Here is a 27,036-nt window from a genome sequence, read left to right as displayed (position 1 = left end):
ATGACTATTACAGCACTGTAGAGGAGGATGCCCACACCATACGCAATTAATCATATGTCTTCTTGAAACCAGGAGCTGTTTATGAATAGAGTTACCATATATAGTTTTCCTAACCATAAGGAAAAGAAAAAAAAATCCACTGTTCTCCAAAATAAATCCCTCTCACCAGCCTGTGACTCACAATCTAGGGACTACCCGATCCGGAGGTGATGTCTGTAATTCTTCCATGAGCTTGTCCAACAGCTTTTTAGGCAAAGTAATCATTTAATATTAGAATGACAGAATAATGCAGGTTGGAAGGGATGTCTGGAGGTCACTTAGCCCAATTCCCGACTCAAAACAGGCTCAAAGTACACCAGATTGCTCAGGACTTGGTTCAGTTGTATCCTGAGCACCCCCGGTAGCGCCTGCTGTTGCTACTTTCATTTGACGACCCACATTCTTAGACCGGAAAAACCGAGCAGACTTTTCTTGTTCACAGTTTCTGTCATTCATGATACAATTTGTGTCATTCATAGACAATATCATACCCATCCCTTCTCCAAGTCCTCTCTCCTCCAGGCTTGAAAATAAAGTTATTCAGCCATTCTCCATGTGAATTTCTCCAGTGTGATGTCTTTGTTTGTCATCTTTTTAATTCTACTACAACCTTTCTGAGGCAGAGGACAACAAGCAGATTTACATATTGTATTCAGAACAGAACGGTGTAAAGCTTTTATAAACTGATGCAATTGTTTCCCTAGTTTGATCTCTTTTCCTTTCTGAACTCCTACAATTTCATCTGCTGAAGGAAACCCACACAAAAGCATCCTTATGACATCCACGTATTATAAAATCCCTACAACAGCAGCATTATTGCTCCTCCTCAGCAAGTGCAGGAACAAACCCATGAGGGTTACAGCTCGTGCTACGTGACGCCGAGCGGGAACACAAGGGGAGCACGCACAGACCTCCAGCCTTTCAGAGCCCTTCACAAGCAGTTTTGCTGTAGCAGATTTCTCGTGAAAGCTGTTAGCGTATGTGAACAAATAAATAAATCGGACGCTAAATCTGAGGAGCTTTACCGTTCACGTTTCCTTCCCTGAAAAAGTAAAATTAGGAAAAAGCACTTAGAGAAACACAGGAGCATCTTTTTAAAGTTACACCACGCAACTGCACAGTTTTATGAATGATGGAACTCGTGCAGAACAAAACCCATGGGCGTGTATCTCTCAAGTGTCATGCTGCAACTCATTCAAGAACTGGCATTCCCCAAAATTCACTCTCCATGTCAAAAGGAACAGGCAAAGACCCCACTGTAATGTGACTTAAGTGGATCTTAAAATGCCAACAGCAAGCACTCCCATTTTCTGCTGCTGTGGTAAGCAAAAGCCCGAAAACAGAAGTGAAGATAGGTGGTAGCAGTCATTATTTACCACGCAGCTGGAAGATTATGAATGTTAGGTCTTGCTTTCCTTTCTTCCCTTTCATCGACTAGTTAAAGGAGCATTTCAGCGGGTCCCTGAGAGCACAGCACCTCAGTCCTCTCCTCCCACCCTTCCCACCCGCTCCCCCTTGCTGGGTCTGCACTCCACCTGCCTGGTGCCCAGGCTCTGCCTGAGGTCGGCTCGTTCCAGGCTTCGAGCTGGACGTGGATTTGCAGCTGCATTCAAAGGCGGTGGTGAATGAGGCCACACACTCATCCTCCATATCCCCAGCAAGGGATATCGGGCAGGCTAAGCCGAACTAAAACATCATTCACTGCACCAGCTCCATAATTCTCGTAAGGATTAGAGTCATCAACAGCAAATCCATTAAGAGAAACAGATTAAGCAATAAGGCAATGACCATCTTTACTCTCCCTCTTCAACGTAAACAACCTTGGAAACAAAACCAGACCACGTTCAATACTGCCTCTGCCCAGATGTTGCAGAGGCATGGGTTCTTTCGTGTTCATCCATCCTCCTCCAGCAGGAGCTGCTTCATCACAAAACCCACCCAGTTAAAGCCTTTCTGTCGGAGGTTCGTAAGACAAAACTATCTACAAATATACCAAGTCTCAGTTTAAGCAGAAATACAACCCTATCTGCTTTCCCCTCTCCAGAGAAAGCTAAACAAAATGTCTCCTGCTTGACCCAAATACAGAACAGGTAAGTGTTTTCTTTGGCACAGAATGCAACTCCATCAACTTGTAATTTTTGGCTTATTATCACGAATCGAAGAACAGACCAGATGTTCTCCTGGCCTGCATCTTATAAGCCCAGGTTGATTTGTTAAGGCTATTTTTTACCTGGGAAAGGAAGTCCTAAATCAGTCTCCTAAATCAGTGTCCTAAATCACAGAAATCCTAAATCAGACACTCAAATCAGATGTTTATTTAGAGTAACTAACACACATTCTGTCTGACTACAATACTGTGCTAAACATTTGATGCTGGACATGAAAAAAGCTGGAACTCATATTCCAGTCTGTCCCTGAGACTGCTCTAGATGTTGGAGAAGTCTGAGAGCGCTTCAAAGCGACAGCCGGGGCTTGGGCATGCCTGGACAGGGGATCCTGGGCTTCTTTTCAGGTACTGTAAGCGAGCAACTGCAATCCCCCTGTTCCAAGTGCAAAAGCATTTCAAGCACAATCCCGTCTCTGAGCTGAGCACACGGATAAGATATCACCCGCGATGCAGCCAGTCCCATGTCACACTCCTGCACCTCCCTCCCCTCCAGCCTAACCTCTCCTGCGCACTCCCTGCCTCGAAGCATTTCCAGAGCCCTGCCAACCGACCCCATCCCCTGGCTTTCGCTGGCTTTGAGGAACGTATGACAGCACAAGGGACATTCTGATTTATGGAACTGTTACAACACTTTCCGAATCAATTTCCATCCCAGTCCCAGGCTGACCGTGTGTACACCAAGAAAGAATTTTCGCCAGGCTGCTCTGTTCACCTCCTCTCTGCTGATTTTCTCCTCCGCTCCGCAGCCTGCAGCCCTTTGTTTCTTTTCTCATTAAAAGCCTGATTTCATCTGGCAAGGAACCTTGTCAGCAAGCCACCTTCCACCCCAGTAACATCACTTGAACGAGTATCAGTAATTCGTTACAAGGTGCTTGGGCTGATTTTTCCTAATCCCATAATTAACTTTAATCTATTTAATGTGGGGCGATAGGCTTCCCACCCTCACCCAGCAGTGACTCCAGTCTCAGGTTCTACATTTATCTCAACCACAACACAACGAAGTGTGCTGCTGTAAAACACCACGGGAGATTGAGAAATTATGTCAGGTTGCACACCTTGCTTACAGATCGATGAAGAAGGGGTCAGGAAACCAGGACAATTTTCCCGATGCATATATCGGGCTACTGAGTATCAGAGAGGCGACGGTCTCGGCTGAGCGTGCTCCAGCGGTGCCTGGAATCTCTGATATTTCAGAGTGAAAAGTATTTGAGCTTGGAGGAAATTCAAAGAAAAAGAGAAAAGGCAGAAGGCAAAGGCAGTGGGGAACCACATCGTTTGTGTAAGTGAGACCATCGGAGCTGACATCTTAGGTATGTGCAAGAAATCACACGCTGGCTTCTACACAACGCCAACATGAATCGAATCTATTGTTAGTGCAGGAAACAATGCGACCTCTTGTTCTGGGAAGAATCTGCAGTGATTACGGATGAAACAAGGGACCAGAACAAGTTCCACAATTCAGCTCTGACCAGTTCAAACCCGCAGCCGTGGTCTCTCGCTTGAACTACCTGCCGTGGGTACGCAAGACTTGAACGGGTATTCCTTCCTGACAATTTTTAGACCGACATTTAACTAGGTGTGCAGTCATACTACTACCCAACTATGTGTAAGAAATATTTTATGTACAGTTCTAGGTCACCCTAAAACCAGGAATGGTAGAGGTTTAGCAAAAAACAACAAAACCCACAAAAAACCTAGCTGTATAGGGCCGAGGAAAGCTACCTTGGGCAGCAGTTCTGAGAAATGCCACTCAAGTAATTCACACTTGCTTGGGCGATTCTTTCAGGAAATTTGAGGATGAAAACAGGTTCAAGAGATAAAAGTTGTTCCCCTTGAATGTAAGTTCAGACTGAACAGATAGAAGAGAGAGAAGGAAAACCCATTTACATCGGATCGCGAAGATCTGTTGGCCATTTTGGATACACTGCCTTGTGCCTGGGAGGAGACTTGCAAGGGGAATATCAAGACCAAAGCAAGGAGGCTGCTAGGGATACGAACGGGTAATTGAGCCCTGAATGAAATGCAAAGGGCAGATTTACCATCAGTTCTACACGTACAGCCACGGCTGCTTGCTTGGCTGCGTTGCGTTCATCGCAACTGCCTCTCTGCTTATTAGCGGAGGAGAGGAAGCTGAAGCTCATCGCAAAGTGTGAAGCCTTTCGGAAGCATCCAAGGAATTTTTGTCTGTTTCCTTTTGCATTCCAAAAATGCTTTCTAAGCTGCGGATATACAAAGCAAAGAAAATATTTATTGCTCCTACCGCTCTGTTTTCTTCCTGCAGCAAATAAATCCAGGCTGTATTTCTTACCAAGGCATCATAGGCAACAGAACAAAGCAAACCCGACCTGCCCAATTCCTACCTGTCAATTTTGGAGAAGGGAATAAAAAAGCAGTTACATACAACTCCCATCTCCTTACCTAGGAAAAGCCTCGTGCTGCCTGCCAATTCAGTTATTACCAGACCAGATCGCACTGAGACCTGTGGTTTTAAGGGCTGTAAACAAGCTTTTATAACACACATTGCGAGAGCGCAAAATTTCCAACCTAAATGCTTAAAAAAGCTCAGTAAGACAAACTGGTTGTCTATGGAAAGCAACCGACCGAAGACCTAAGCGTTCCTGTCTTTCAGTGACCTTTATATCGCTGGTGCTCAGCCCCTCGGGGGAAAACATGCCAATCCACTTGAAATCGTTTTTAGTGGTTTTCTGATTTAAAGATCCCACATACGGGTCCGTGTTCTGAGATGGTGCCTCTAAGCTCTGCAGAATGGCCGGCCTGGCCGAACCTGGCTTCCTGCGTGTCCAGAGCACAAAGCTCCTTGCTAAAGACACCACGGCCTCGCTGCAAATAAACTTGGGTCACAGAGCAGATGTCAGCGAACTCCGGTACCGCAGAAATTCCCTAACATGGAAGGCGAACGGCACAAGTATACGGGAGCGTGTAAACAGGAGGGGGAACGCCTGTTTATATGTGTTGGTAGCGATAGGACAAGGGGGAATGGTTTTACACTAAGACAGGGGAGATTTAGGTTGGAAATTAGGAGAAAGTTTTTCACTCGGAGGGTGGTGAGGCACTGGAACGGGTTGCCCTGAGAGGCTGTGGATGCCCCATCCCTGGAGGCATTCAAGGCCAGGCTGGATGGGGCTCTGGGCAGCCTGCCCTAGTGGTTGGCAACCCTGCCTGGGGTTGGAACTGGATGATCTTTAAGGTCCTTTTCAACCCAGGCCATTCCATGATTCTATGGCAAGTACAGGATTTTTTCTGCTCCCCGCGGCTCCGGTCCCCGGCTGAGCAGCCAGCCCTGCGGGTGCCCTCCCAAACCGCAGCTCGAAGCCAGGAGCTCCGGGAGCGCTGCTGGCTCCTGCCCGCGTCGGGGCTTGACATCTCCGCTCAGGCTCCGGAGGACTGATGTCTGCAATCCGCGACGCGCTGCCACCAAACCTGACACTGCTGCATCTCACGGCTGCCAGAGTGACTCAAAGTCTGCGCACCAAGCAGACCGTGAGGGGCAAGGCAGCTCCGAGATAACCAACAGGGCTGAGGACATGTCGGCACTCCGGAGCGGGGAGCTCTGCACTGCCAAAACCTCTGGAGGCAGGCCCGAGCACGAGCCCTGGAAATTGAAGCATCTTAAAGAAATTATTAGCGAAAAGTAAAAGCCATTACAGACAGAACATGATTGCGTTGAACATGACTACCGATAGCTGGAAGCAAAACATCGTCAGAGCCATCTCCCAGGCCGCCAAGCGTCTGGGGCCGACCATTGGGTGTCACTAACACGCCGCCGAAGCAGGAGATACGCATCTAATCCCGTAGCTAGCACAGCACAGGCTGCCCCTCCACGCTCACTGCTGCGCAGAGCTCAACACCCCCAAACCAAGCGTTTCGGAGCCGGACCTGGGCAGCACATCCCTTGGCCCATCGCGGCGTTCCTCCCCCCACCCCAGGTGCCACCATCTCCCGTTTGTCGTAGCGCCCAAGGCCGAGCACACCGCCCGACTGCACAAGAAGTGGTCGGATGCAGGAATCCTTGTGCACATCTTTTGTCTTTATTCCCTGACACATTTTCCTTCATCTTCCCATGAAAGCTCAGGCAACAAAGACAAAGCACGCCGACCCTCCTCACACCCCAAACCTGGGGAAAAAGCAGGTATACTGTTTTTTGGGGACAGATGCTGTTCCAGGCTGGAGAACAACAAACAACTTCTCTTTTCATGAATTCTACATCTGGGAAGACGGCCCTCGCTCACCACAGCACAGCCACGCAGCAGACCACCACAAATAAAAGCTGCTATTGCCACTGAGGCTCCAGGGGAAGGGAGGCTGCGATCAGGAACGGGGAGTTCCATTTTGCGTCTCAGCACTGAAGTACTTCGGAAGAGCTTAACTACAGACATCATTCTACCCGGGTACTCCTGCCGGCCAGCTCAAATGAACACCAAAGGGTGTAAAAGCTTAACTGAAAAGGACAATGCTCAGATCTCCATGGGAGAAGCTGCGAGGTTTTAACTTCCCTAACGCCCTCGCTCCTAACAATACGGCTCGCAAGCCAGCAGGGTACCGATGCACACGGGAGGGAGTGGCAAGAGAGTGCTGAACAGAGACCTCTCACCATGCAGATGCTACAGACTTCAACATCTATTTTAGGAACCCAGGAAGCAATTCGGGGCTGCTGCTAAAACAGCTGCTGTGGTATCAGCCAGGCAATCATTATTTATTTAATTTTTAGTTTTTCCTCCATTTTTATCCACCCAAAAAATACATCCTTTGTTCTAAGAACCGGAACCTGAACTGTGTCAGCCCCGTCAGGTGTGCCGAGCACTCACCCTCTGTCTGCAGCCTGAAAAGTCACTTAGCTGCTTCCTACCTACTGTCTGCCTGCTCCCAACGGAGGTAAAAATTAGCAACATACCATCACGTGGTAAATCTCCTTGCTTGGGAGACGGAGTGCTCTGCACATCGCTGACCTCGATTTCTTTTCTTTCCAGCGGAGCAGTTTTGCTGGCTTCCATCTCAGCGCATTTGCTTTTGGGAGAGTCGAAGCCGGCGGCCCCATCGGTGCCGTTCCTCTTCTCCCCCTTCGTCGCCGCCTCCTCCCTCCCTTTGTCGTGGCCGCTGATTTCAGGGATTTGCTCCAGTTTGCTGTGATACAAGCCCGGGCTGCCCAGCTCCTTCCTGGCCGAGTTGCTGCCGCTGCCCCGCTCCTCTCTCTTCTTGGCAGCCGGCTCCTCGGCCAGCAGGGACTGGGGCTCCTTCACCACCACCAGGCTGGGCAGCCCCACGCGGCTCTGCTCCGTGCCCGCGCCGCACGCAGACGCTTGCTCTTCTGACACAGTCATTGACCTCTTCATCGGGGTGCCCGGCTTCCTGGCCGTGGGGCTCGAGCACTGGGTCAGGCTGCTATTAGGAGAGAGCAGACCGGTAGCGACGTCTTCTCTAAGCACCGGCTCAGGGTATTTGTCAGCCAGGTTAAGGGTTAGGGGCACGGACAAGTGCGAGCACTCGGACATTGCACGCCTCATTGCCTTCCTTTGGTGGGCAGCCCTGTTCAGAAAATTGCCGTCGTCTGCACAGCTCAGCTTGTCTTCCATCTCTTCCTCCATTTCGGTGGTATTATTAAAGTCACTACTTTTGGAGTCATCTTGCGCGAGCTCCACGGTTGTAGTCGGGGGTTCTGGCTTAGATGCAGGTAAGGAAGAAGAAAATCCACTCTGCACATAGTTGTCATTAACCACCCCAATTACACAATAGCTGGGGGCTCCATCTTTTTTCACGGCTGCTTCCTTAGACCCTGAATTGTCAGGCAGGATGGGGTGGAAATTAGGATTCCAGACACTGATCTCCTGTTCCTTCATGTATTTGCTGGGCTCACTCTCCGACACGGACAGATTGGGCAGGTTTGGGTCTGGCTGGCACTTGGTCTCCACTCCAGCCTTCCCGGCTGCCTTCTCCTGATCGGTGATGGCTTCATTTTTACCCAGCCCAGAACAGGATTTTTCAGCTCCTGCCTGCCCCAAATGAAAATCTGTAGTTTTAGGGTTTGCGAAGTTCCCCTCTGCAGAAGGAAACGTTTCAGAAATCAGAGACCAGCTCTCAAGGTGACCTGCAGCTGCCTGGTATTTCTTGCCTTGCACCTCAATTTCTCTTTTGTCTTTCTGAGCTATTTTTAGCTCTTTGTCTAGTTTGCCTTCGAAGAAGCAGAGCTTGTCCTCATCCGTGAAACCGGTGTTCTTAACGAGCCCATCCTTAATCGGTCCCCCTGAGTTTACATTCAAGCCAATCTCGTTAAGCTTCCCCTCAGTCCTCTGCCATTCGAATTCGGTTTTGCCGAAGTCTTTTGGGGACTCCATGCAGTGGAAGGCTTCTGAGAAGCTCTCCGGGTTCTTGCTTTTGCACAGCTGGCTGTATTCGGAGAGCGGTGCGGGCTGCTTGTTGGAGAGAGACATCTCCGATGCCTTCGCCTCCTCCCGGAGCTGTAAGGCTGCCGCGGAGCCGAGCGAGCCGGCGCTGCTGCCTGTGACGCCACGCCACGCCGTGCCCCTGCTCGCGGCACAGCTCCCTCCTCCCCACCCCTCCCGACCGCGTTCATTTACCGAAGGCAGCCACTAGTTCGAGCGACACGCTGGAGGTAAAGCAGCAGCTCTCAGCTTTTTGCAGGGCCGCAGAGAAAGGCGGTTTTGTAACGGGAATGGTGGTCTCCGGCAAGATGCTAGCGGGGCTTCGATGAGCTCGGTGAAATGATGTTTCTGTGAGCAGCGTCTCCTCGGCAGTCACCCACTCCTGGAAATCGTGCCATCTCCCTTCTCCCTGTCAGACTGTATTATGATCGATGCCTTTACAAGCGTTAATGCCTGCCGATGAGCCACGCAAGAATACTGATGAACTAAGGTCAGCATTTTCCCCCCCTAAAACCAAAACAAGACCTAGAAACAACCCCAGCCCCAAACGCCCTGGTGCAGAGCAGAGGGGCTTTTGTTTTCAGTGAATTTTAATACGTTCGTTAGGAGCCAACAGCGACCACAAGTATTGCTGTAACAAGGATTCAGTGATTCACAAACCAGAAATCCTATCACTCATATGAGCAAGTGGACAAAGCTGAAAAGGACCAAACCTCAGCTAGAAGAGGTTTTGTAGTTTTTAATACCATAAACCTGATTTTTTATTTCTTTTCTTTATAAAATAAAAAGGAAAACCAAACATACCTGACAATATTTTTGAACTGCCTTTTTTCTGTTGCATGTAATTTACACCTAGCATTTCACATTTCATGTCACTGCAACAAAACCAGTTTCAACACATACTAAGTGCACTATTTGGGCATCCCACAAAACCTCTACATGCAGCATCCTCGACAAGGCTTTTTAATGGCTATTCCTGATTTCAATATTGTTTCCCTGATCAAACTGGGAGCCTGCTGTGCCTGTTAAAGGTCACTCCTAGCCACTCAGCAGCTGGTCTCTGGATTGCTGCGATTGCATTAGTACCAAACCGCAGAGTTGTCTTTTTTTCTTAAGTGCCTGGTACCGATTAATCCTTGACGAAGGCAAATTTTCTCCCCCGAGCCAGTTACACTGCTTTACAGACACTCACCATTACAGACATCAATAAACTCCAGCCCAGGAGAAAATGTTATCCTTACAGTTCAAGCAGTAGAAGGACTCCCTGTTATAGCTTAACTGAGCATAAATGTATTTTTACACCCAGAGACTGCAAGCTAGAGTACGCCCCCTGAATTTAACCTGCTGCTGAGAAATGTTACAATCCACACATTTATCTACTTGTATTTAAGCTCTGGGTTTAAGGCGCTGCTATATTTAAAAACAATGACTAAGGAACTGTAAGTTATATGAATCTTTCACGACACCCTCTAATTAACCAGAATACTTCCACCCACAAGCTTCACTTCTCAAAAGGCCTCAACAATTTTTTTTTTACTTTAAAATATTCATGGGTATCTTGCTAGTGGAAAACGGGACCTTCGCACAAGGCTTGCATTTGCTCTCCTAACTGGTGTGGGATTAATGTTTGCAAGCATTTGCTCGCTCTGCAAGTGTTTATAGACTGGTCCCCACAGATGTAAGACCCCGAAGTCATTCAATCCCATGTAATTGCTGTTAATCCTTTACTGCTCAGGCAATTCCAAAACTAGGTTTTAACAGCAACTCTGGGTCCACTGCAGACCACTTAACGCACCGCAGCAGTGGTGAGGGCAAGTCTGTAAAGCTACCTCAGCCCAGCTAGCAGGCTTCTAGTGGCTTTTGTTGGTTCTTTTTTTAAAAGCAAACATCTTTACCATTTAGAGAAGAGACCAGGAATCCCACATCGATTTAGGGGTTGGTACTTCTGAGCCCAGAGATGCAGAAGAGATTTCCTATCACTGGCAAGAAAAGCCTGACTCATGATGTCCCCATAATACAGCCACCAACAACCACCACTGCTACTTTATGTTATAATGGATTTTAAACAAACGAACTGATCCATGTTCAATACCTGCGATAGTCAGGAGCAGCAGAGTGCTCAGCTATGAAAATCTCTGAAGTCATCTAATATTTATTTTCTCAGGACATTAATGGAGGTAATTTGGAGTTCATAAGCTGAGAGCCTTTCAACAACTTCATCCTGCCCACAGCATGTTGTCTCCAGACATCCAGTCCCGGTCCCAGTCCTCCAGCCACTACTTTCTCCCAATTGCATTATTTCTTGAAATTTCTTACCATTCTGCCCCGAAGCTACGTTCTCTTCAAGTGCTCAGCTTTCGGCAAGACCAAGTTTGCCAACACGCGCAACATGCCGCCGGCAGCCCCGATAACGGAGTTTTGGTCCCAGATCTTCCTTTAAAGTCCTACAGAGCTTAATTTTTCTTACAAATGATAGGAGAAGCAGCATTAGGCAATGAAAGACAAGCGGGAAAGGATGAGTGGATGGCCAGAAAACAAGAGGGCTTTGACAGATTTAAGGAAAATAATGACTCAAGTGAGGAAGGGCCCATGCTAAAGAGCAGCTGGGTCAGAAAGGCAAATTAGAGACTTCCAGAAAGGAAGCCCAACCATTGCTTTTCCCCATAGTCCAACTTTGAGGAGGACTGAATACTCTTCAAACATCAAATCGGGGGTTCCACAGCTCGGCTCTCCCCCACCTTTCATTCTGTGACGTGGCTGCAAGCTCTCGCGAGGGAGACCCCAGTGCAGAGCTGGGCATGGAGTGCCCAGTGCCTGGAGCTTCTCTCAACCCCTCAGTGGTGAGACAGCAGCGTATTTCACACGGGGACATTATATTTCACCTCCTCACACCCTCGTATTGTCATTATTTCCTGGCCTTTCTTAAAGGTACAGCTGAGACAAGGAAGCTGGCCAAGGAAGCTGAGCACATACAGCGCACGTTTCAGTACGAATATTAAACACCCACAGTCATTTATCCATGCTGCCCGGATGCATTTTGTCACCTGTGCATGCCCCCGGGCGCGAGGACGTCCCCGGGCACGAGGCACCGCGTGCCGCAGCGGCTGCGAGGAGCCCCCGGCCCCGCGCGGGTGCTGAGATCACCACGTTGGCGCGTCAGGGCTTCGTACCCGATCTGCAAGCTTCCAGCTCAGCAGATGAATCAGCCTAGCATTTCTATTTTTGCTTCACTCCCAGAGCTATTACTTATCTCTCCTAATGCTTTTGCTGCCTTTTTTTTTTCCCCTAATCTAACACAATCATTTCTGTGCAGTCCTTTGCACTGGTTTCTAAGGCAACATCACTTTCCAGGATGAGCTACTCCTTGCCAGTGTCTCCAGCTAATGTGCTCTCTAATTAAGTGCTATTACCAATAACGGTCGGTGATCAGACCGACCAGAGCCATCACGGATATGCTCTGGCCATAAAAGCCAAGACCACAACGCCACAGTTCACATCGGCTCGTCGGTGAGCTCCCGCATGCGTGCACGACCAGCGGTGATGTCTGGAGCCCAAGGTGTGCCGTCACCTGCTGAACCCACGTGCCTCGCTTATTCTCACGGTCTGGAAGAAGCCCGTCGAAAGGATGGAAAGGTGAGCCAGAATATTTAGGATTCTGGCCATTGTAAGTTGGAACTACAGGCTTAGCATCTGAACGGTGCAGAGGGTTACGAAACACAGGCTCACGTTGTATAGGGCAGGCTGTTTGCAGATCAAATCCCATTTAGAATAGAACAGAATACTCGAAGATCATCTCCAAAGATCATCTAGTCCAACTGCAATTCACTTCAGCATTTACAGATAATATATTAAAAATCCTAATGATCAGCCAAAACCAGAACTTAAGTGGTTTTGGAGTGATTCCAACTCAAAATATTACCGGTACTGGGTTATCGTATGGGTGTTTGATAGCGGAAACTGCAAATAGGCAAAGCAAAGTCACAATACAGGAGCAATGAACTAGCAATGTAAGCAAAGACAGATGAGGCTTCCAATTCAGGTATCCCCAAAAGACAAACAGCCTCCCTAAGGAAATGTGTTTGACATTCTTACGCTGGCAGAACTCACGAAGAGCTGTGGTTTTGTTCCATTCCCAGCTTTTCTTGAACTTCAGAGTGCGAGGAGTGAGCAGGAACACAAAGAGGAAGCACCGAGCCCTAAGGTGATGGCCAAAGCCTGCGGGTGAGCTCCCGAATGAGACTGTCCAGTGACAGCAACAGCCAGGATCAGCACAGCCACGGCCCAAAGCCACGCAGGAAGAGATGGACGTGTGCAGTTTCAGCTGTTCCGAGCATTCCTTAGTACGAACACATTTGATGTATTCAACATAAGACAAAGAAGCCTCTAAAAACCCAGCATCTGCAAGCTACAGATCTGCAAAATGTCTTCTCAATTTACCTTTTAATTAAGATTAAACTAATACCTCACCAAAACCTTCTGCTGAAGTAGAATCAAATACAAGCACACAACTGCTTTTTGGAGGAAAAGCAGATAAGAGCAAATTTCTCTTGCTGCTTCATAAACACCTTTAGTACTGAGATGAGAACTGTCTGGTGCCATCGTTTGTGTTTCACCTTCTCATATACCTACCTAGGATAATGAGCAGTCTTAATTAACGCAACATGATGTTATGCTGACCATTCTAAAAGGCATTATGAAAGTACCACTCCGTTATTAGGAAGTACTTGTCCTAAACACTTTTGTGATTTTGATTTTGGCTACAAATCCATACAGTCCACAGCCCCTTCAAGTTCCCGTATCTCATTAGCTTGTATTAGACAAACCCGATTACAGCTTGGGGTCCCACAGGAGAACTACAGACACTATAAGAATGAAGGGTGGCTGTGGAAATGCTAAACTCATTTAACATTATAATGTCAACAGCATAATGCAAACCAGTCAGGAAAAGAAAACAGAGGAAGGGCTTCATCATGGCTGTAAAAGAAAAGCGAACACTATAATTAAGCAGGGACAGCATTTCTTGCTGTTAGATGTATCCTATTTGCACACAAGGGATTTAGAGCTGTCAAACTGAGAAATATGTACTGTGTTACACACCGAGATGGTGCCAATGGAGAGCACTGGTGACTGCTGCAAAGACAGCTTGTCATCGGCTCCGCTGAAGGCATGGGGGCTGGAAGGATGCCCGCAGGAGGCGGTGAGACGATTGCAATGGAAGCTTTTGAGGAAAGGGGGTAACTCAGCAGCAGATGACCACCTGGACAGGCCCCTCCAAGCCATGCCTGGGAGAACGACCCCGAAACGTAACTGTCCAGGCCACCAGGCGATTATGCAATGAGCTCGTTACTCTGCGAGCAGCCAACCTCCCGGCACTACGCACCGCAGCAGGAGGCTCATGAAGATGGCCCCTTCCTGAAGAGCTTAAACAAATCAAAAACCGTAAGAAGATACAAAATCCAAACCACTGAAACAAATTAATGTGCTGTTTGTTTGCTTGTTTTTCAGTTTTTTCCCTTTTTTCTTTTAAATAGACTTTTCTTTAAGGACAGGCTGGAGGAAATATATTTCTAATGTCTCAATGCTGAAATACAGCTGGGGGAGTAGAGGGACAAAAGCAGTAAATCTGAAGCATACGGCTCAACTCTGGATGAAAGAAAACCTTCCATCATTTATTCTGTTTGCCGTTCCTCAACATCAGATTTCCAGTCCTGCGTCAGGCAGGGCTCCTGCTTGGAAGCACTGATTTTAGGACCCTGCTTTTTATGCATAATTTCCAATTTTAGTTTCAATTACAAACAAGAAGTGGCATAAAGGCTCAGTCGCATTTTAAAGGCTGATAATGTCTAATACGTTTTGGTTATCATCTCATCTGCCTCCTCCTAACATTCAGGGATATAAAACAGTTTTCCAGAAGAATCGAGGGAAGTTCTTACATTGGCAGCAACAAAAATGAGAAACTGAAATAAATCCGAAAGATGCACAAAGGATTAAATTCAAATTGCATGAAGAGCTCTGCATCTGATGGTTCTTAACTTTAAACCGCAGTCAAAATTAGAAAACAAAATTACAGAAGTTTGCAGGCAGAGTTTCTACAAGACGCATACAACTTCCGCCAGTGAGAGAAATCTGCAGCATCACTGTTGCCATGACTCCCAAGGGAGCTGTATCACAAAGCTCGTACCTATTTTAGCAGTTCATACAGGAGCTGATGCACTTAGGAAAGCCATCCTGTTATTCTAGAACAGACAGTGTAAGACATGGGAGCCTGGCTAAAGAGACTGCAGTTTCTAAACTTCAGCAGAAGATTATCCAAAATAACTCCATTCATTATTCTTATAATACATCGCTGACTGCCCACCAGGGCGAAAAAAATAGCTCATGTGTGCGGATATTCCAACTCGGGATATTCTGTTCTGTGACTCTGTATTCCATGTTGCAAAGTATAAACTTCATACAGCCCCCTGAGACACAGAGACAAACTGTTGGCCAAGTTCTGGTGGTAGGTAAAGACAGAAAAACCTTTGAACGGTTGATCGTTACCTTAGCAGGAGAATGAGGCAGAAAGAATGAGGCAGAAAGGAGAAGGTAAGCACAGCCCTTGGCCCCACCAACTTTGTGAAAATTTGGATTATAATATGATCTCCTAGCTCTCTCTGACTGCTGCTCTACCTAGTAAAGAAGCACACAAGTTCACGTTTTTAGATCTCAACACCTTCCCTTCACCGATTTCTGTTCCTGACCTGCGTTGAAGCAGCGCGTGGATTTCCTGCCTTGCCCTCGGATGCCGCCTAAGGCACTCACATACCGGCTGCGCTCACCTTAGGGACTCAGCTCGCTTTTTGCTGGCATCCAGCAGCTCACTGAACAGGTAGAGAGCTACAAGCTGGGAACTGGCTGCAAGGAAAGAGGCCCTGGTAATGTACATGGCGGCCGAGCAGCCCAGCGGCCTGGCGCCGCGCTCATCGGGGCTGCCAGCGGCCGGCTGGGCCCTGCCCGTCACCACACTCAGCTGGGGCAACAAGCGCTTCAACCAGCATTTCCAAAAGAGGCTCGGTCATTCAGGGCTTCTCTAAGAAATAACAAAAAATCCAACTGTCGATCTATGAAATTCTGAGAGGATGAAAGCTAGTGAAGATTGATAAGTCCTGCACAAACTTAGGCCGGGCCTGTTTACAGATGCGGACTGTGTGCCCCCAGTTCACTGACAGGTTATACTGCTGGCTCTGAACTAGGAATCCTTCAACTAATTACACAATTTACCTTACTAATTCCACAATTTTCTTGAATATTTACCTGTAAAATATTCAGGAAGAGCTTTTCTTTTTTCACATGGATCTCCTACTGGACTACCACTCCCTTACAACCAGCAGTTAGCAAAGGAAAGTTAAGACTTCTGGCAGACGATGGAAAGCCTTTAAAGATTTTTATTTTTTAATTTTTCAAAGATGATGCTGTCTTTAGCTTTCCCCTCACTCTGTATCATCATGCACCAAAGAACATCACTTCTGCAGGCACAAGTTCATGCAGAGAACACCACTTTCACCAAAATAGAACTACTTCAGGTTATGCAACACTCATTAAAATTACAAAACCTCTCAAAAGCCTGACCAGCATGTTAAGGCGCGCTTGAGCTCTATGTTTGTTAAGTTAGTGGCTGCATCATGCAAACTGGCAGCGAGGAACTCCGCAGAAACGGGAACAAACTTTCATGCCCGATGACGAGGCAGAAAATCGGAGCGCCGGCGAGCAGGGCTGAGCGCCCCAGCACATCTCGGCGACAGCCCTCAGGGCAGGCCCCGGTTCTTTCTGAGGAAGGCTTGGACTGAGCAGAAGTACAAGGGTATTACAGTAAGGATGCAGCTGATATATATATACTCCCTCTTTTAAAGGTCCTATGAATTTCCTTTCGTTCTATGAAATTAATCCCATCTCATCCTGTGAGAACAGGGAGCTGTCCCCTGGTCAACAGCCAGGGTGAACAGCCCCAGATGCTTACCAGCACCTCCACAGGCTCAGCAGAGAGAGCCCCAAAGCCTGTCAGTCCAGCTCTTGTTCTGTTACCCTCTGCCTTCATAAAGATGATTACTCTAGGAGGAAGCACGCTTTACAGACTTAACAGTTCGAGGTATGGCAAGATAAAGTCACCAAGCGACTGCAGGAGGAAAAGTAGATGGTTGCAGTTAGCCTCATGTAGCATTAGAGGCTCAACACGGCAGCAATCGAGAACGTTTCCTACCACACGAATACCCAAATCCCTGCCCTCCAGCAGCACACAATGCTATTTAGTGACCGCGATGACTCATGGCTGCATGTCAGATGAATGCCTCTCTGTCTCTGATGACAAGAAGCTAATGTAACTTAACACCAAAAAGTGCAAGTTTACTTTAAAAAGTTATGTACAATATGTATGTAAAATCAACTCTGAATGAATAAAACAAATAATCAAGTTCTGGAACTTAAACCAAACTGTCAATCCTTCGGAGTTTGGGAATTAGCACTGTGAGACAGGCAAGCAGAACTAACAGCCTTTTAAGATCAGCCAAAAACCCAGTCATGCCACACTCGCTTGTGCCACATAGGATTAACAATTACGTATTCATGCCAACGCACTGACAAATAGCAAGGTCTTGCACGCAAGCTGCCTGGATTACTGCTGCTAGCTCCAATCACAAACACACACCTTTTTCTTGCCTCTGCCGGCTCATACCAGTGGCTCTCAGCTGCCTTTGTCTCTCCTGGTCTTGAGCAGCAGACCTGGCTGGCAGAGTCGGCACCCCTCTTGACTTTGTGGGTCTCATGTAGCCTTTTAGCTGTTCTGTTGCTTTAACTCTCTCTTTCTTTGCCTCCTTTCCAGCTTTTTGTTCAGACTCCTCTTCATTTTCTTTAATTGTGTCTTTATCTCCCCCAGCCTTCAGTGCTGGGCCATCCTTCAGGTGAGCAGCATCCCCTTCTGCTGGGCGAGGATGAGCTTCGCTGTTACCTTCAGGACTGACTCGGGTTGTTTGGGCGGCTGCTAGATTTACACCAGCTGCCTCTGCTTCGGCTACTTTCTTGTCTAAACTGCCTGGGCACTTCGCCGAGCCCTGCTCGCTATTCCTGCCTCCATCCAACCCAACCTCTTCGGCTTTCTTCTCCATCGGTGCTTCCACCACCTGTGATGTAGCTGCATCTGCCTTGCTCTCTGGTATCGCCGTGTCCTTCTCTCCAAAAGAGACAGTTTCTTCTAGTTTCTCTGTCCCTTTGGCACCTAGGGGAGCTGGTCTGTGTTTTGTATCTGCCACCTTCTGAGGAAGGTCAGAGGAAGTGCTGTCAGTGATTTGCTTTTTATCAGTGGTTCTTATTTCTTTATCATCAACCTTTGCCACAGGAGAAAGGTAAACTTCATCCTGTTTTGATTTAATGTCCTGTTTAACTGAATGATCCAGAGAAAGTGGTTTACCTGCCTCAACACCACCCTGGGAAGCAGTCTCTTCAGTTTTATCATTCTCTTTCTTTGAAAGCTCTTTTCCAGGATCCTCATGTCTCAAATTGTCTGGTTGCTCAGGAGTTTTCTGTATCTGGATCCCCTCCTTAGCACTAGGTCCAGGCGATTTGCTGCTCTTCTCTGCTGTCATCTCAGGAGAAGGAAGCTCCTCAGCTCCTGTACCCCTCTCTGCATGCTTTGGGAAGCCAGAAGAAACATTGCCAGTGTCATCAGGGCCCCTTACTGCAGCCTGAGCAAAGGATTCAGGGTAGTTTCCTTTATTATTCCAAAGCATTTGAGGGCTGATGGGAAAACCTTTAATATTTCTGTTTTCATCTACAAAATCCATTTCTTCCATTCCATATTCCATCTCAGGTCCCATGGGAGGCAGCACTTCACTCTTGTTCATTTTGTCTCTAGAAAAGCAAGGTGCTCAGGGGCATTTTTAGACTTTTTACTTCTTCCATCACTACCTCTCTTTTTAGATCTATCAGTAGCTGTGGCTGAGCTGTGATCTGCCACTGCTGGGTGCTCTAGAATAGGAAGTCCGACCCCAGTGCTACAAGGTGTGGGACCTTCTGCTTCAGATTTGGCAGATGTCTCCTTGTCACAAGGAGGAAACACCTCTGCACCTGCTTTGGGCTCCAAAAGAAACGGCTGCTCCAAGCTAGCCTCCACCTTTTTGCATTTCTCTTTATTATTTGTGCTCAATTTTTCTGGCTCCAGAGGTGCAGCAGGAGCTTGTGCCTTACTTGTATCAGATGGCTCATCTAGCAGACTCACTAAAGTACTGATATTATTCTCTTTGTCTTTAGCAGAAGACTGAGTTTGTTTAGTATTTCCCACCTCTTTGACTACTGCAGGGATGTTACCCGGACCCGCTGCGGCAGACTGCTCAGGACTATTTTCAGCCTTTTTGCCTTTCGTATCTCTACCTTTTTTCTTAGGCTTGTCTGTCACCAGGTCCCTGACGGGACCGCATGCCGTAGCTGCATCTGCCCTGTGCTCTGGCAGAAGCTCAGCTGTTTTAACATCTATTTCCTTACCTTTAGTACCGGGCCATGTCTCTTTAGCGCTGGCTGTTTCTGGCTCTGCTGCCTCTGTTTTATGACCTGAAAGAACTGGCTGGTTAGAGGAACATCTCCTATCACCACCCTTTGTTTCAGGCTTTTCCAACACCTCTTTGGCTACTCCTGTCAGGTTCTCCAGCAAAACCTCTCTTTCCAAATCAGATGCCTTATCTTTACCAAAGGTCATTTCCTCTGTTTTTCCTGCCACCTTCTCTTTGGTTGGAACATTGGTTGTTTCCACCCTGGTGTCCAGGCCAGCTGACTGCCCAAAAGAACTTTTTTCACTTTTTTTCCTTTTCCCATCACTACACCTCTTCCTAGGTTTGTCTGCCACCAACATTGCATCAGAATCTGTCACAACGAATTCACCTGGAGAAGTAAGTCCAGCCTCTTTGCTTTTAGCCATCACATTTACCTCCTTTGTTTTGCTGATCGTGTCAGCCATAGCAAGATGCTTTGTCTCATCTCCCCTACCCTCCAGAAAGCACGGTTGGTCTAAAGCAACCACAGCAGCCACTTCACTTTTTCCAACATTCTCTTTAGGCCCCTCTGTTATTAGTTCAACTGGCCTCTGTATTTCATTTCCATCCAATATATTCTCCTGAAAACAGCCAGCACTACAGCCTCTCTCGCCACCTTTATCACCGACTTCCTCAGTTTTATCACTTACGGCAGGAAGACTACCAAGGTCCATCTTACTCTCAAGAAAAGGCTGCTGGAAAAAACCTTTTTCACCTTTTTTACTTTTTCCATCACTACCTCTTTTTTTTGGCTTGTCTGCTGTTTTTGCAGGGTAAGTATGTGCATTTGCTGATGGGTGTCCTCTTGTAGGAAAACCAGCCTCCCTGCCCTTATCAGAGAAAGTTGCTTCTTTTATGGTCTCATCTGCCTTCACTCCATCAGCAGGTTTGCCTACATCCTCCAAAACAGTTACCTGCTCAGAGGAACTTTTGATTCTTTTGACTTTCCCTTCACCACGCTTTTTTTTAGGTCTGTCCATCCCATGAGCAATATTGAGATCTTTTCCAGTCTGCTGCTCTAACGCAATAAATCCGTCCCCTTTGTTTTTATCAGGGGAATCTGCTACTCTAGCTCCGTCTGCTGCTTCAGCAGAAGCAGGATGTTTGGCTGCATCAGGCTTAGCTGCTAGAAGAAACGGCTGCTCTGGAAAACTGTCAGCCTTCCTGTTTTGCAGAGAAATAACTTCCTCGGGTTTTTGTACAGCTAATGGTGTAACAGCCATTTTAGTAGTATCTGCTGGGGTCTTCGATGTTCCCTCTGAAGTACTTAAATCAACTGCCGTGTGCTTATCAGGGGACACTGGCTTGGTTTCTTCAGCTGCCTTTGGCTTGTCAGGAAGTTGGTTTGATGGGGCCACAGCCTCTGGAGGAGCAGGCTCTTTGAAGGATTCGTTTTCAACCCCTTTGCTTTTTTCACAACTACCTCCTTTCTTCGCTGCTTCTTCCAGTGACCCACTGGAAGTCTGAAGCTCACGGTGGACAGTGTCGCTGGGTATTTCATGCCTGGGAGATACGCACTTAGCTTCCTTATCCTTGTCAGAAAGGAGGGTTTCTGAAGGCTTGATCTCTAAAGGAGTTTCTACTTTGCTTACATTGATCATTTCTGAAAGAGATGCCTGCAGGCCAGCACATCCTGACTCATCAGACTCCCCCTTCTCATTTTTACCAGGAAAACTTCTTTCCACGGGCTTGGTTGGCACCTTTGCTGTAAGAGGTTCCCCCGGCTTAGTCTCGCGTCCCTGCTTGAGGGGAACCTGTTTTCTCTTCCCTTTGGAGTGCAACATCCAGCTGTCATTTCTCACGTCTTCTGTTGGCATGAAGTCTCTATTTTTTGCAGCCACCGCTGGCTCAAATGGCATGCTGGTTTTCTGTCCTGCTGCTGGCACTGAGAAGGCATTTTGATCATCCAGGATGGGACTTCCAGTTATTATTTTAGCATCCTGTGGCATATCTGAAGCTCTGTTCCCTGAGGCAACTGACTGCTCTTTGTGAACTTCGGCGGGCATTATGGGGCCAACATCTGGTTTTTGCAATTCACCACCAACTGGAGAATTTTTAGGAGCTCTTGAGACTGCTGTATTTTCATCCCAGAACTCCATTGCTCTTGGCGGCTGGTTTCTCTTTTGTTTTGGTTTCTTTTTCTTTTTCTTCACAATAGCCAGAGAACCTTCCAAATCCCAGCTCTCCCTGGGTGCATCTCTGCAGCTCTCCGCAAGCTCTGACAGCACACCGGACGGCTGCTCAGTTGCCTTTTTATGTGAAACCCTAGTGCGAGGGGATGTTCCAGCAACAGATCCAGGTTCCGCTACCGAACAGGGGTCTACTCTGGGGTCAGTGCTCTTCTGCTGTGGCAGACCTATGAGACGTTCCTCTGGCACATCTGCAATAGGCACTGCTGCAGGTTTTGCTCTGCCAAACCTGCGGTCACTTGATTTGTTAGCTTGCCTTATTTGTGCAGTAGGTAGACCTGGAATACAGGAAGCCTGCTCAAACATCAAAGCAACTATTTGCTTTTAAAAAAAAATTATATTATATATATATATATGTAAATGTGATTTTAGCCATCTAAAACAATCCATACAGTCATATATGCAGAACTTCCCAGCACCGATACCACACTAATTCTAAATCCACCTCAGTGTGGCTGGGATAGGCATTTACACGCAAAACCTATTTCAACTGTTACCAATAAATACGTCAATGCTATTTAAAAATCCATAGTCCCTGACACATGCTCTTACCCCAACAAAAAGCAATAGTTCTGGTAAGGCCATGTTATCTTTTTTTAAAAGTGCATTAAGGATCCATTTTGTCTCGGCAAGACAAGACAACACACACTTTTTCTCTCCCTAATTGGCAACCTTCCCAAGTGCGAAAACAGAGGTTTAGTGGAAAGATGAGACTGGGGAAGAGAGGAGGGGCACAACGGGAGGGGGGAGCAGAAGAGCCAGGTTTCCCACAGCACCCACAGTGGAAGCAGTGGAAGGCAGAACCTCCGTCACAGAAGTCATTTGCTGTACCCGGTTACAGGCAGGGCTAGGTTTCCTTAGCTACAAGCCACCGATTTTAAAGAGAGCATCAGTCAGTTGTCAGTTAGCCCTGGCCCACAAATCAGCCTCCAGTCACAAATGTAAGCAATAACAGCTCATTGGAGAGGCTGGATTAGTGGAGCAGGGAAAAAAAAAGATCCCATTTTCCTTTGGTAATTACAAAATCCAATTTGGAAGGAGGCCTTCACTGGGAATATTGCAATAAGAATTAATGGTCCTTTTTAATACCAGAATAAAATAAAATAAAACAGCAGTGGTAATGGCAAAAAGATGGTGAGCTTTTATATTCTAAAGCAGAAAAGATATAAGCTAGTACCAGTGATAAAGTAACAGTAGCAAGCATATTTGGGTTTTTAGTCCTGTGAACAGGAAGGGGAAAAGATTATTTTAGAGCGCAGGGATTAGAGGCAAAGTGCAAGCAGAATCACCGATGAATGCAAAGAACTGCACAGCTGATTGGTGCAAAAAAAAATTTTGCTTGCTCAGGTGACATAGAAGTCAATAGGAAAAGGTGAACAGTTCCCAGAGGACATTTCCATTCTAAAATTGAATTATTATTTATATTCTACCTGTAGGTTCTTGTAGAGCTTTTTCTTGCTGGGGTTGTGCATGCTCGATATGGTTGTGTTCAGCCTGCTCCTTTTGTTTCTCTGTAACAGTAACATCCACAGTAGTAACAGGTTTTTCTGGAAGGAGGTCTTTGTTTTCTAGTGCAACAACTTCTTTTGCTTCTACTGGAACTGAAATAGGAAAGTGGAAAAAAATTGAAATGAAATACAAAAAATATGAATAGAAGACTTCAGTTCTTATGAATACAGGTAACCAACAGTTTAAAAGCAAGCCCTTGGAGAGGGTTCAGGTTCTATCTTATTTTTAACAGGGATGAAGTTTATAAGATTTGATTGTCTACTATGTATTACCTCCTCACAATCCCATTTTAAGAAGCAGTTTTATATTTTGACTGCCGTGCAAAAGTATAGGTAAAGCATGAAGCAAAGACCGTCTTGGTGCTTACAGACACAGTGAGGTTCTCAATTAAAAAAAATCAAACCAGTGTTAGAATATACTCCACTATCAGTCTGCATCAGTCTAATGTTAGTCGTCTAGTATTCATATATATTTTAGCATATATTCATATAGATACTACAAAATTCCTAGCTACACAATCATAACAAGTTTTAATTTGTAAAACAATCACATTGGAGAACAGTTGTCTTTTTAAAATTTAAATAAGATTGATTACATAAAAACAAAGATTATGAGAGATGTTGGTAAAACAAATATGGATGAGGAAGAAAAAGACACGTTACACGCTGGTCATTTCCAAAGTTAAGGCTACCACCTATTTATAACACAGTCCCCACGTTTGTACATGTTTATAACCTTCTTGAGATTAAATCTTTGTTGCTTTGTCCTTCATAAGGATAGGAGAACGCTGTCTGTGAGAAAGAATCCGGGCGCTTGGGAAGAATCAGCCGAGAGCAAAGCGCTTGCTGCAGTTTTATGCTGTGGTTTGCATTTCTCACCTGCTGGTTCAGGAAGATGGTTCGTCTGTTCTGGAAGACGATCTTCATGGTGGCCGGGAGATGGAATACTGTCTTTGGCTTTCTCTAACGGAAGATCAACACAAGCCTCTGGGCCTTTCAGTTCTCGTTCCATGCTTGCAGTTGCTTCTGAAAACAGAACGTAGAGAATAAAAATTCATTTTTTTAATTTAGATGAGATTAAGCAGGATAAAATTACACCCTCGCCTAATTCCCATTTTCCTCAGGAAACTAGAGGTTTTTGTCACTTTCAAAACAGTGATAACCTGCTTTTTAGGATCACTCGTCTAAAGCAAATCTTCCTGTATTGGCTGGTATTTAGTCTTTCATTCCGTCACCTATGCCCTTCAGTTACTACATTCTAATAAGGTTTTTCTTTTGTTAAAACTTCTCTCCTTTGAAATGTATTCTTATCATTAAACCAAAGAATATCAGAAGGTAAAAAAAAAATGAAAAAGAGAATTTCTTACTACGTAGAACTCTTTCTACAGTCAATCAACATAGGCTGGGTCTGCCCAGTACTGTTTGCTACACTGACTGTCATGTCTCTCAGAAAGGATAGTGTCCTTTGAGAAATCCACGCAGCACAAAAAATCCATTGTCCACTACATGGAAAAAGCAAAATGCTTGCCACCCTGAATCGATGCCTATAGTCATTCCAAGGAAATGTCACAAAATCACCAACAAAGCCTATCGGTCTCCTCAGAAACTATTTTCAAGATAAGAAGCTTTGTTCGAAAACTGTCCTACAGCATCTGTGGAAATTTCTGTATATGATAATGATGCAAAAATAAATACTAACACGGATGAACTAGAATGTCTCTATGGCTGTCCTAAAAAACAAACAAACAAACAAACAAAAAACACAGCTCTGTAAAGAATGCCAAGTCCTTAAAAAATCATTAAGTTACTCTAGTTTCATATTTTATAAGTGAAAAATCCTTGTGAAGTACTTCCTCTGTCTGTATCTTGTCAGTGGAGCTGTGCTCTACTTAAGATTCTGATGTGCCTTGCATTTAAACATCTTAGCTACTAAAAAAATACCTTTTTTATGTGACAGCCTTACTACAAGTGTACATCTCTGGAGTAGTCACTATCCACCACCAGGACTGCTGCTGCTAGTGCTGTGCCAACTTAGAGTGGCCTCTGCACACCATTTGCCGTGTTATTTCAAGCCTGAACGAAGCTTTCAGATAAGCTCACCTGCAGGAGGCTCGTGGAAGGGTGACTTGCCATGCTCAACAGAAGATTCAGATGTTATCAGCTCTTCAGATGCAGCAACCTCGGTGTCAGCTGCAGGGACAGACTTAGCTTCTGGTGCAGAGACAAAACCTGAATCCACAGCAGGAAAAGGCTTGGCTTCTGCGACAGGAGCAAAGCCAGAATCCATAGCGTGCAGGTGGTTAGCTTCTGCTGGAGGGGCAAACTCAAAATCCACAGCATGATGAGACTCGGTGTCTGCTAGTGGGCTAAATGCCAAATCCATAGCATGGTGAGACTTCGTATCTGCTGCCGGGGCAAACCCTGCGTCTGCTGCTGGAGCAAACTCCAGATCCACAGCGTGATGGGACTTAGAATCTGCTTCTGGGTTCAAACCAGCATCCGCCACTGGGGCGAATGTGGCATCGATACCATTAGGAGGCTTGGCTTCTGGGGCAGGAGCAAACCCCACATCCATAGCCTGAGAAGGCTCTGCTTCTGCTGCAGGTGCAAATCCAGCATCTGCAGCTTGGGGAGGCTTGGTGTCTCCTGCAAGGACAGACCCCGCTTTTTCTGCAGAAATGGACGAGACATCTGAGGCAGGAACACACTCTGCATCTGCTACAGAAAAACAGATTGCAGAAATCAATAAAAAATAAAGAATGTAAAAACCCAACAGTACAGTTTTTGGCTAGAGAATGGCTTTCCCTTGGCCTTGTGCCTTTTCAGCAGCATTCACTCCCCCTTCCACTCCGCGCCACACCAGTGCGCCCAGGTTGCACTGCTCTTGCTGACATATTCCTCAGTGCACCCAAGTGCATCTCCTACTACAGCCTCAAATGCCACGTTTTGTATCCTTGGCTACAGTGTCAGACATCCGCCTGCTCCCAGCATACAGCAGCCAAAAGGTGCTTTGTTGTTGTTTAAAATCTGACGCTACAGAGCTGGCGAGAGACCCGAGCTGGTAGATCCACTGCAAGCAACGCATTCCAACAGAACGGACACCAGAATCCTAATGAGGTTTTTTCACTGCATAGGAGGAGACAGAAACTTTTGGTGTCACCTTTATGAGCACGGCAGCGTATTCCAACAACTGAAAAAGTCCTGAAACGTTCCAGAGCCACATGCACTTCATTTCAAATATTGTTTTTACTGTTCGTGGGCAGGACAGTACCGCAACTCGAGCGGAAGCAGGGGCACTGCTGATACAGAAGGCACTGCCACCCAGTGAATCGCCAGCTGCCCCTTATTCTTTCAAACTTGGCATCATTCACCTTTTACATAATAGCTACTAAAAACTCAGCTCTTAGTTTCAAAATAACATTCAGATTCCAGCTGTCTATAGGCAAATTTTACAAATTATCCAAAGCCAGAAGCACTGGCTATTACATTTCTTCTGCAGCTATTATTTTCAACAGCCCCTGCTACTATCTATACGCTGTGCAATGCAGCACGATGACCTGAACATCTTAGATATACAGCTGAGTAGATGTTAAAAAATGAAATTTCTACTCAATGTTTGAACTGCATCTAAAAACGTCCCCCTGCTGAACAGTGGAAAATATGTTTAAAAGATATTTAATAAACTGAAAAAAGAAAGAAATTAGGAAAATGGTAAACGCCCCTTTCAAAACTGTGCTTCAGGATGTATTTAGATAAAACCAATACTCCACTAAACAAAACCAAGTTTTTTGTTTGCTTGTTTGTTTGTTTGTTTTAAGGAGTTTGATTTTACAGAAGGATAAGATGGTGAAGAAATAGTTACGTACCATGAATCTCCTGCTGTCTGTAAATAAGTTAAAAACTCTGTTTTAAAGTCTTTTTCTGTCTTCTTAAAACAGAGTTTTAAGGTGTTTATAGACAGCAGAAGACTCATGGCATAACCATGTCCTTGACACACCCTAACATTTTCAGGAGGTGAAACTTGGAGAAATTTTGATTCTTTATGAATCATTTTATCTGTTACTGGACTGTGACAGAAGATTGTGACACAATCTACATAAACCTTCAGTTACGATGGAGATTGTTAATACCTTGCTGTTTTTTCTTCAGAAGAGACACTCACATATCTTTCCACTACTACAG

The 27,036-nt window shown here is 46.1% G+C and overlaps 1 protein-coding gene across 50 annotated transcripts in view; it reads right to left on the bottom strand.

The window, feature by feature from the left end:
* The window catches only part of MAP4 (microtubule associated protein 4), a 154,449-nt gene that overhangs the window by 29,718 nt on the left and 97,695 nt on the right, over positions 1–27,036 (bottom strand). For 32 of the 50 annotated variants that reach the window (XM_035554493.2, XM_035554489.2, XM_050708500.1 and 29 more), the window contains 3 exons: positions 24,955–25,572; positions 23,734–23,880; positions 22,777–22,947 (listed from right to left, as the gene is read on the bottom strand). In XM_035554493.2, the coding sequence (XP_035410386.1) occupies positions 22,777–22,947; positions 23,734–23,880; positions 24,955–25,572 (936 nt within the window). Of the gene's footprint in view, positions 1–17,284; positions 21,625–22,776; positions 22,948–23,733; positions 23,881–24,954; positions 25,573–27,036 lie in introns of those variants that run through there. The other 18 variants (XM_035554473.2, XM_050708507.1, XM_050708513.1 and 15 more) reach the window with 5 other exon arrangements.

This window comes from Cygnus atratus, chromosome 2 (genome assembly GCF_013377495.2).
Source record: "Cygnus atratus isolate AKBS03 ecotype Queensland, Australia chromosome 2, CAtr_DNAZoo_HiC_assembly, whole genome shotgun sequence".
NCBI classification, from domain to species: domain Eukaryota; kingdom Metazoa; phylum Chordata; class Aves; order Anseriformes; family Anatidae; genus Cygnus; species Cygnus atratus.
Note: the sequence above shows the minus strand (reverse complement) of the source record. Positions and strands in the feature narration are given on the sequence as shown.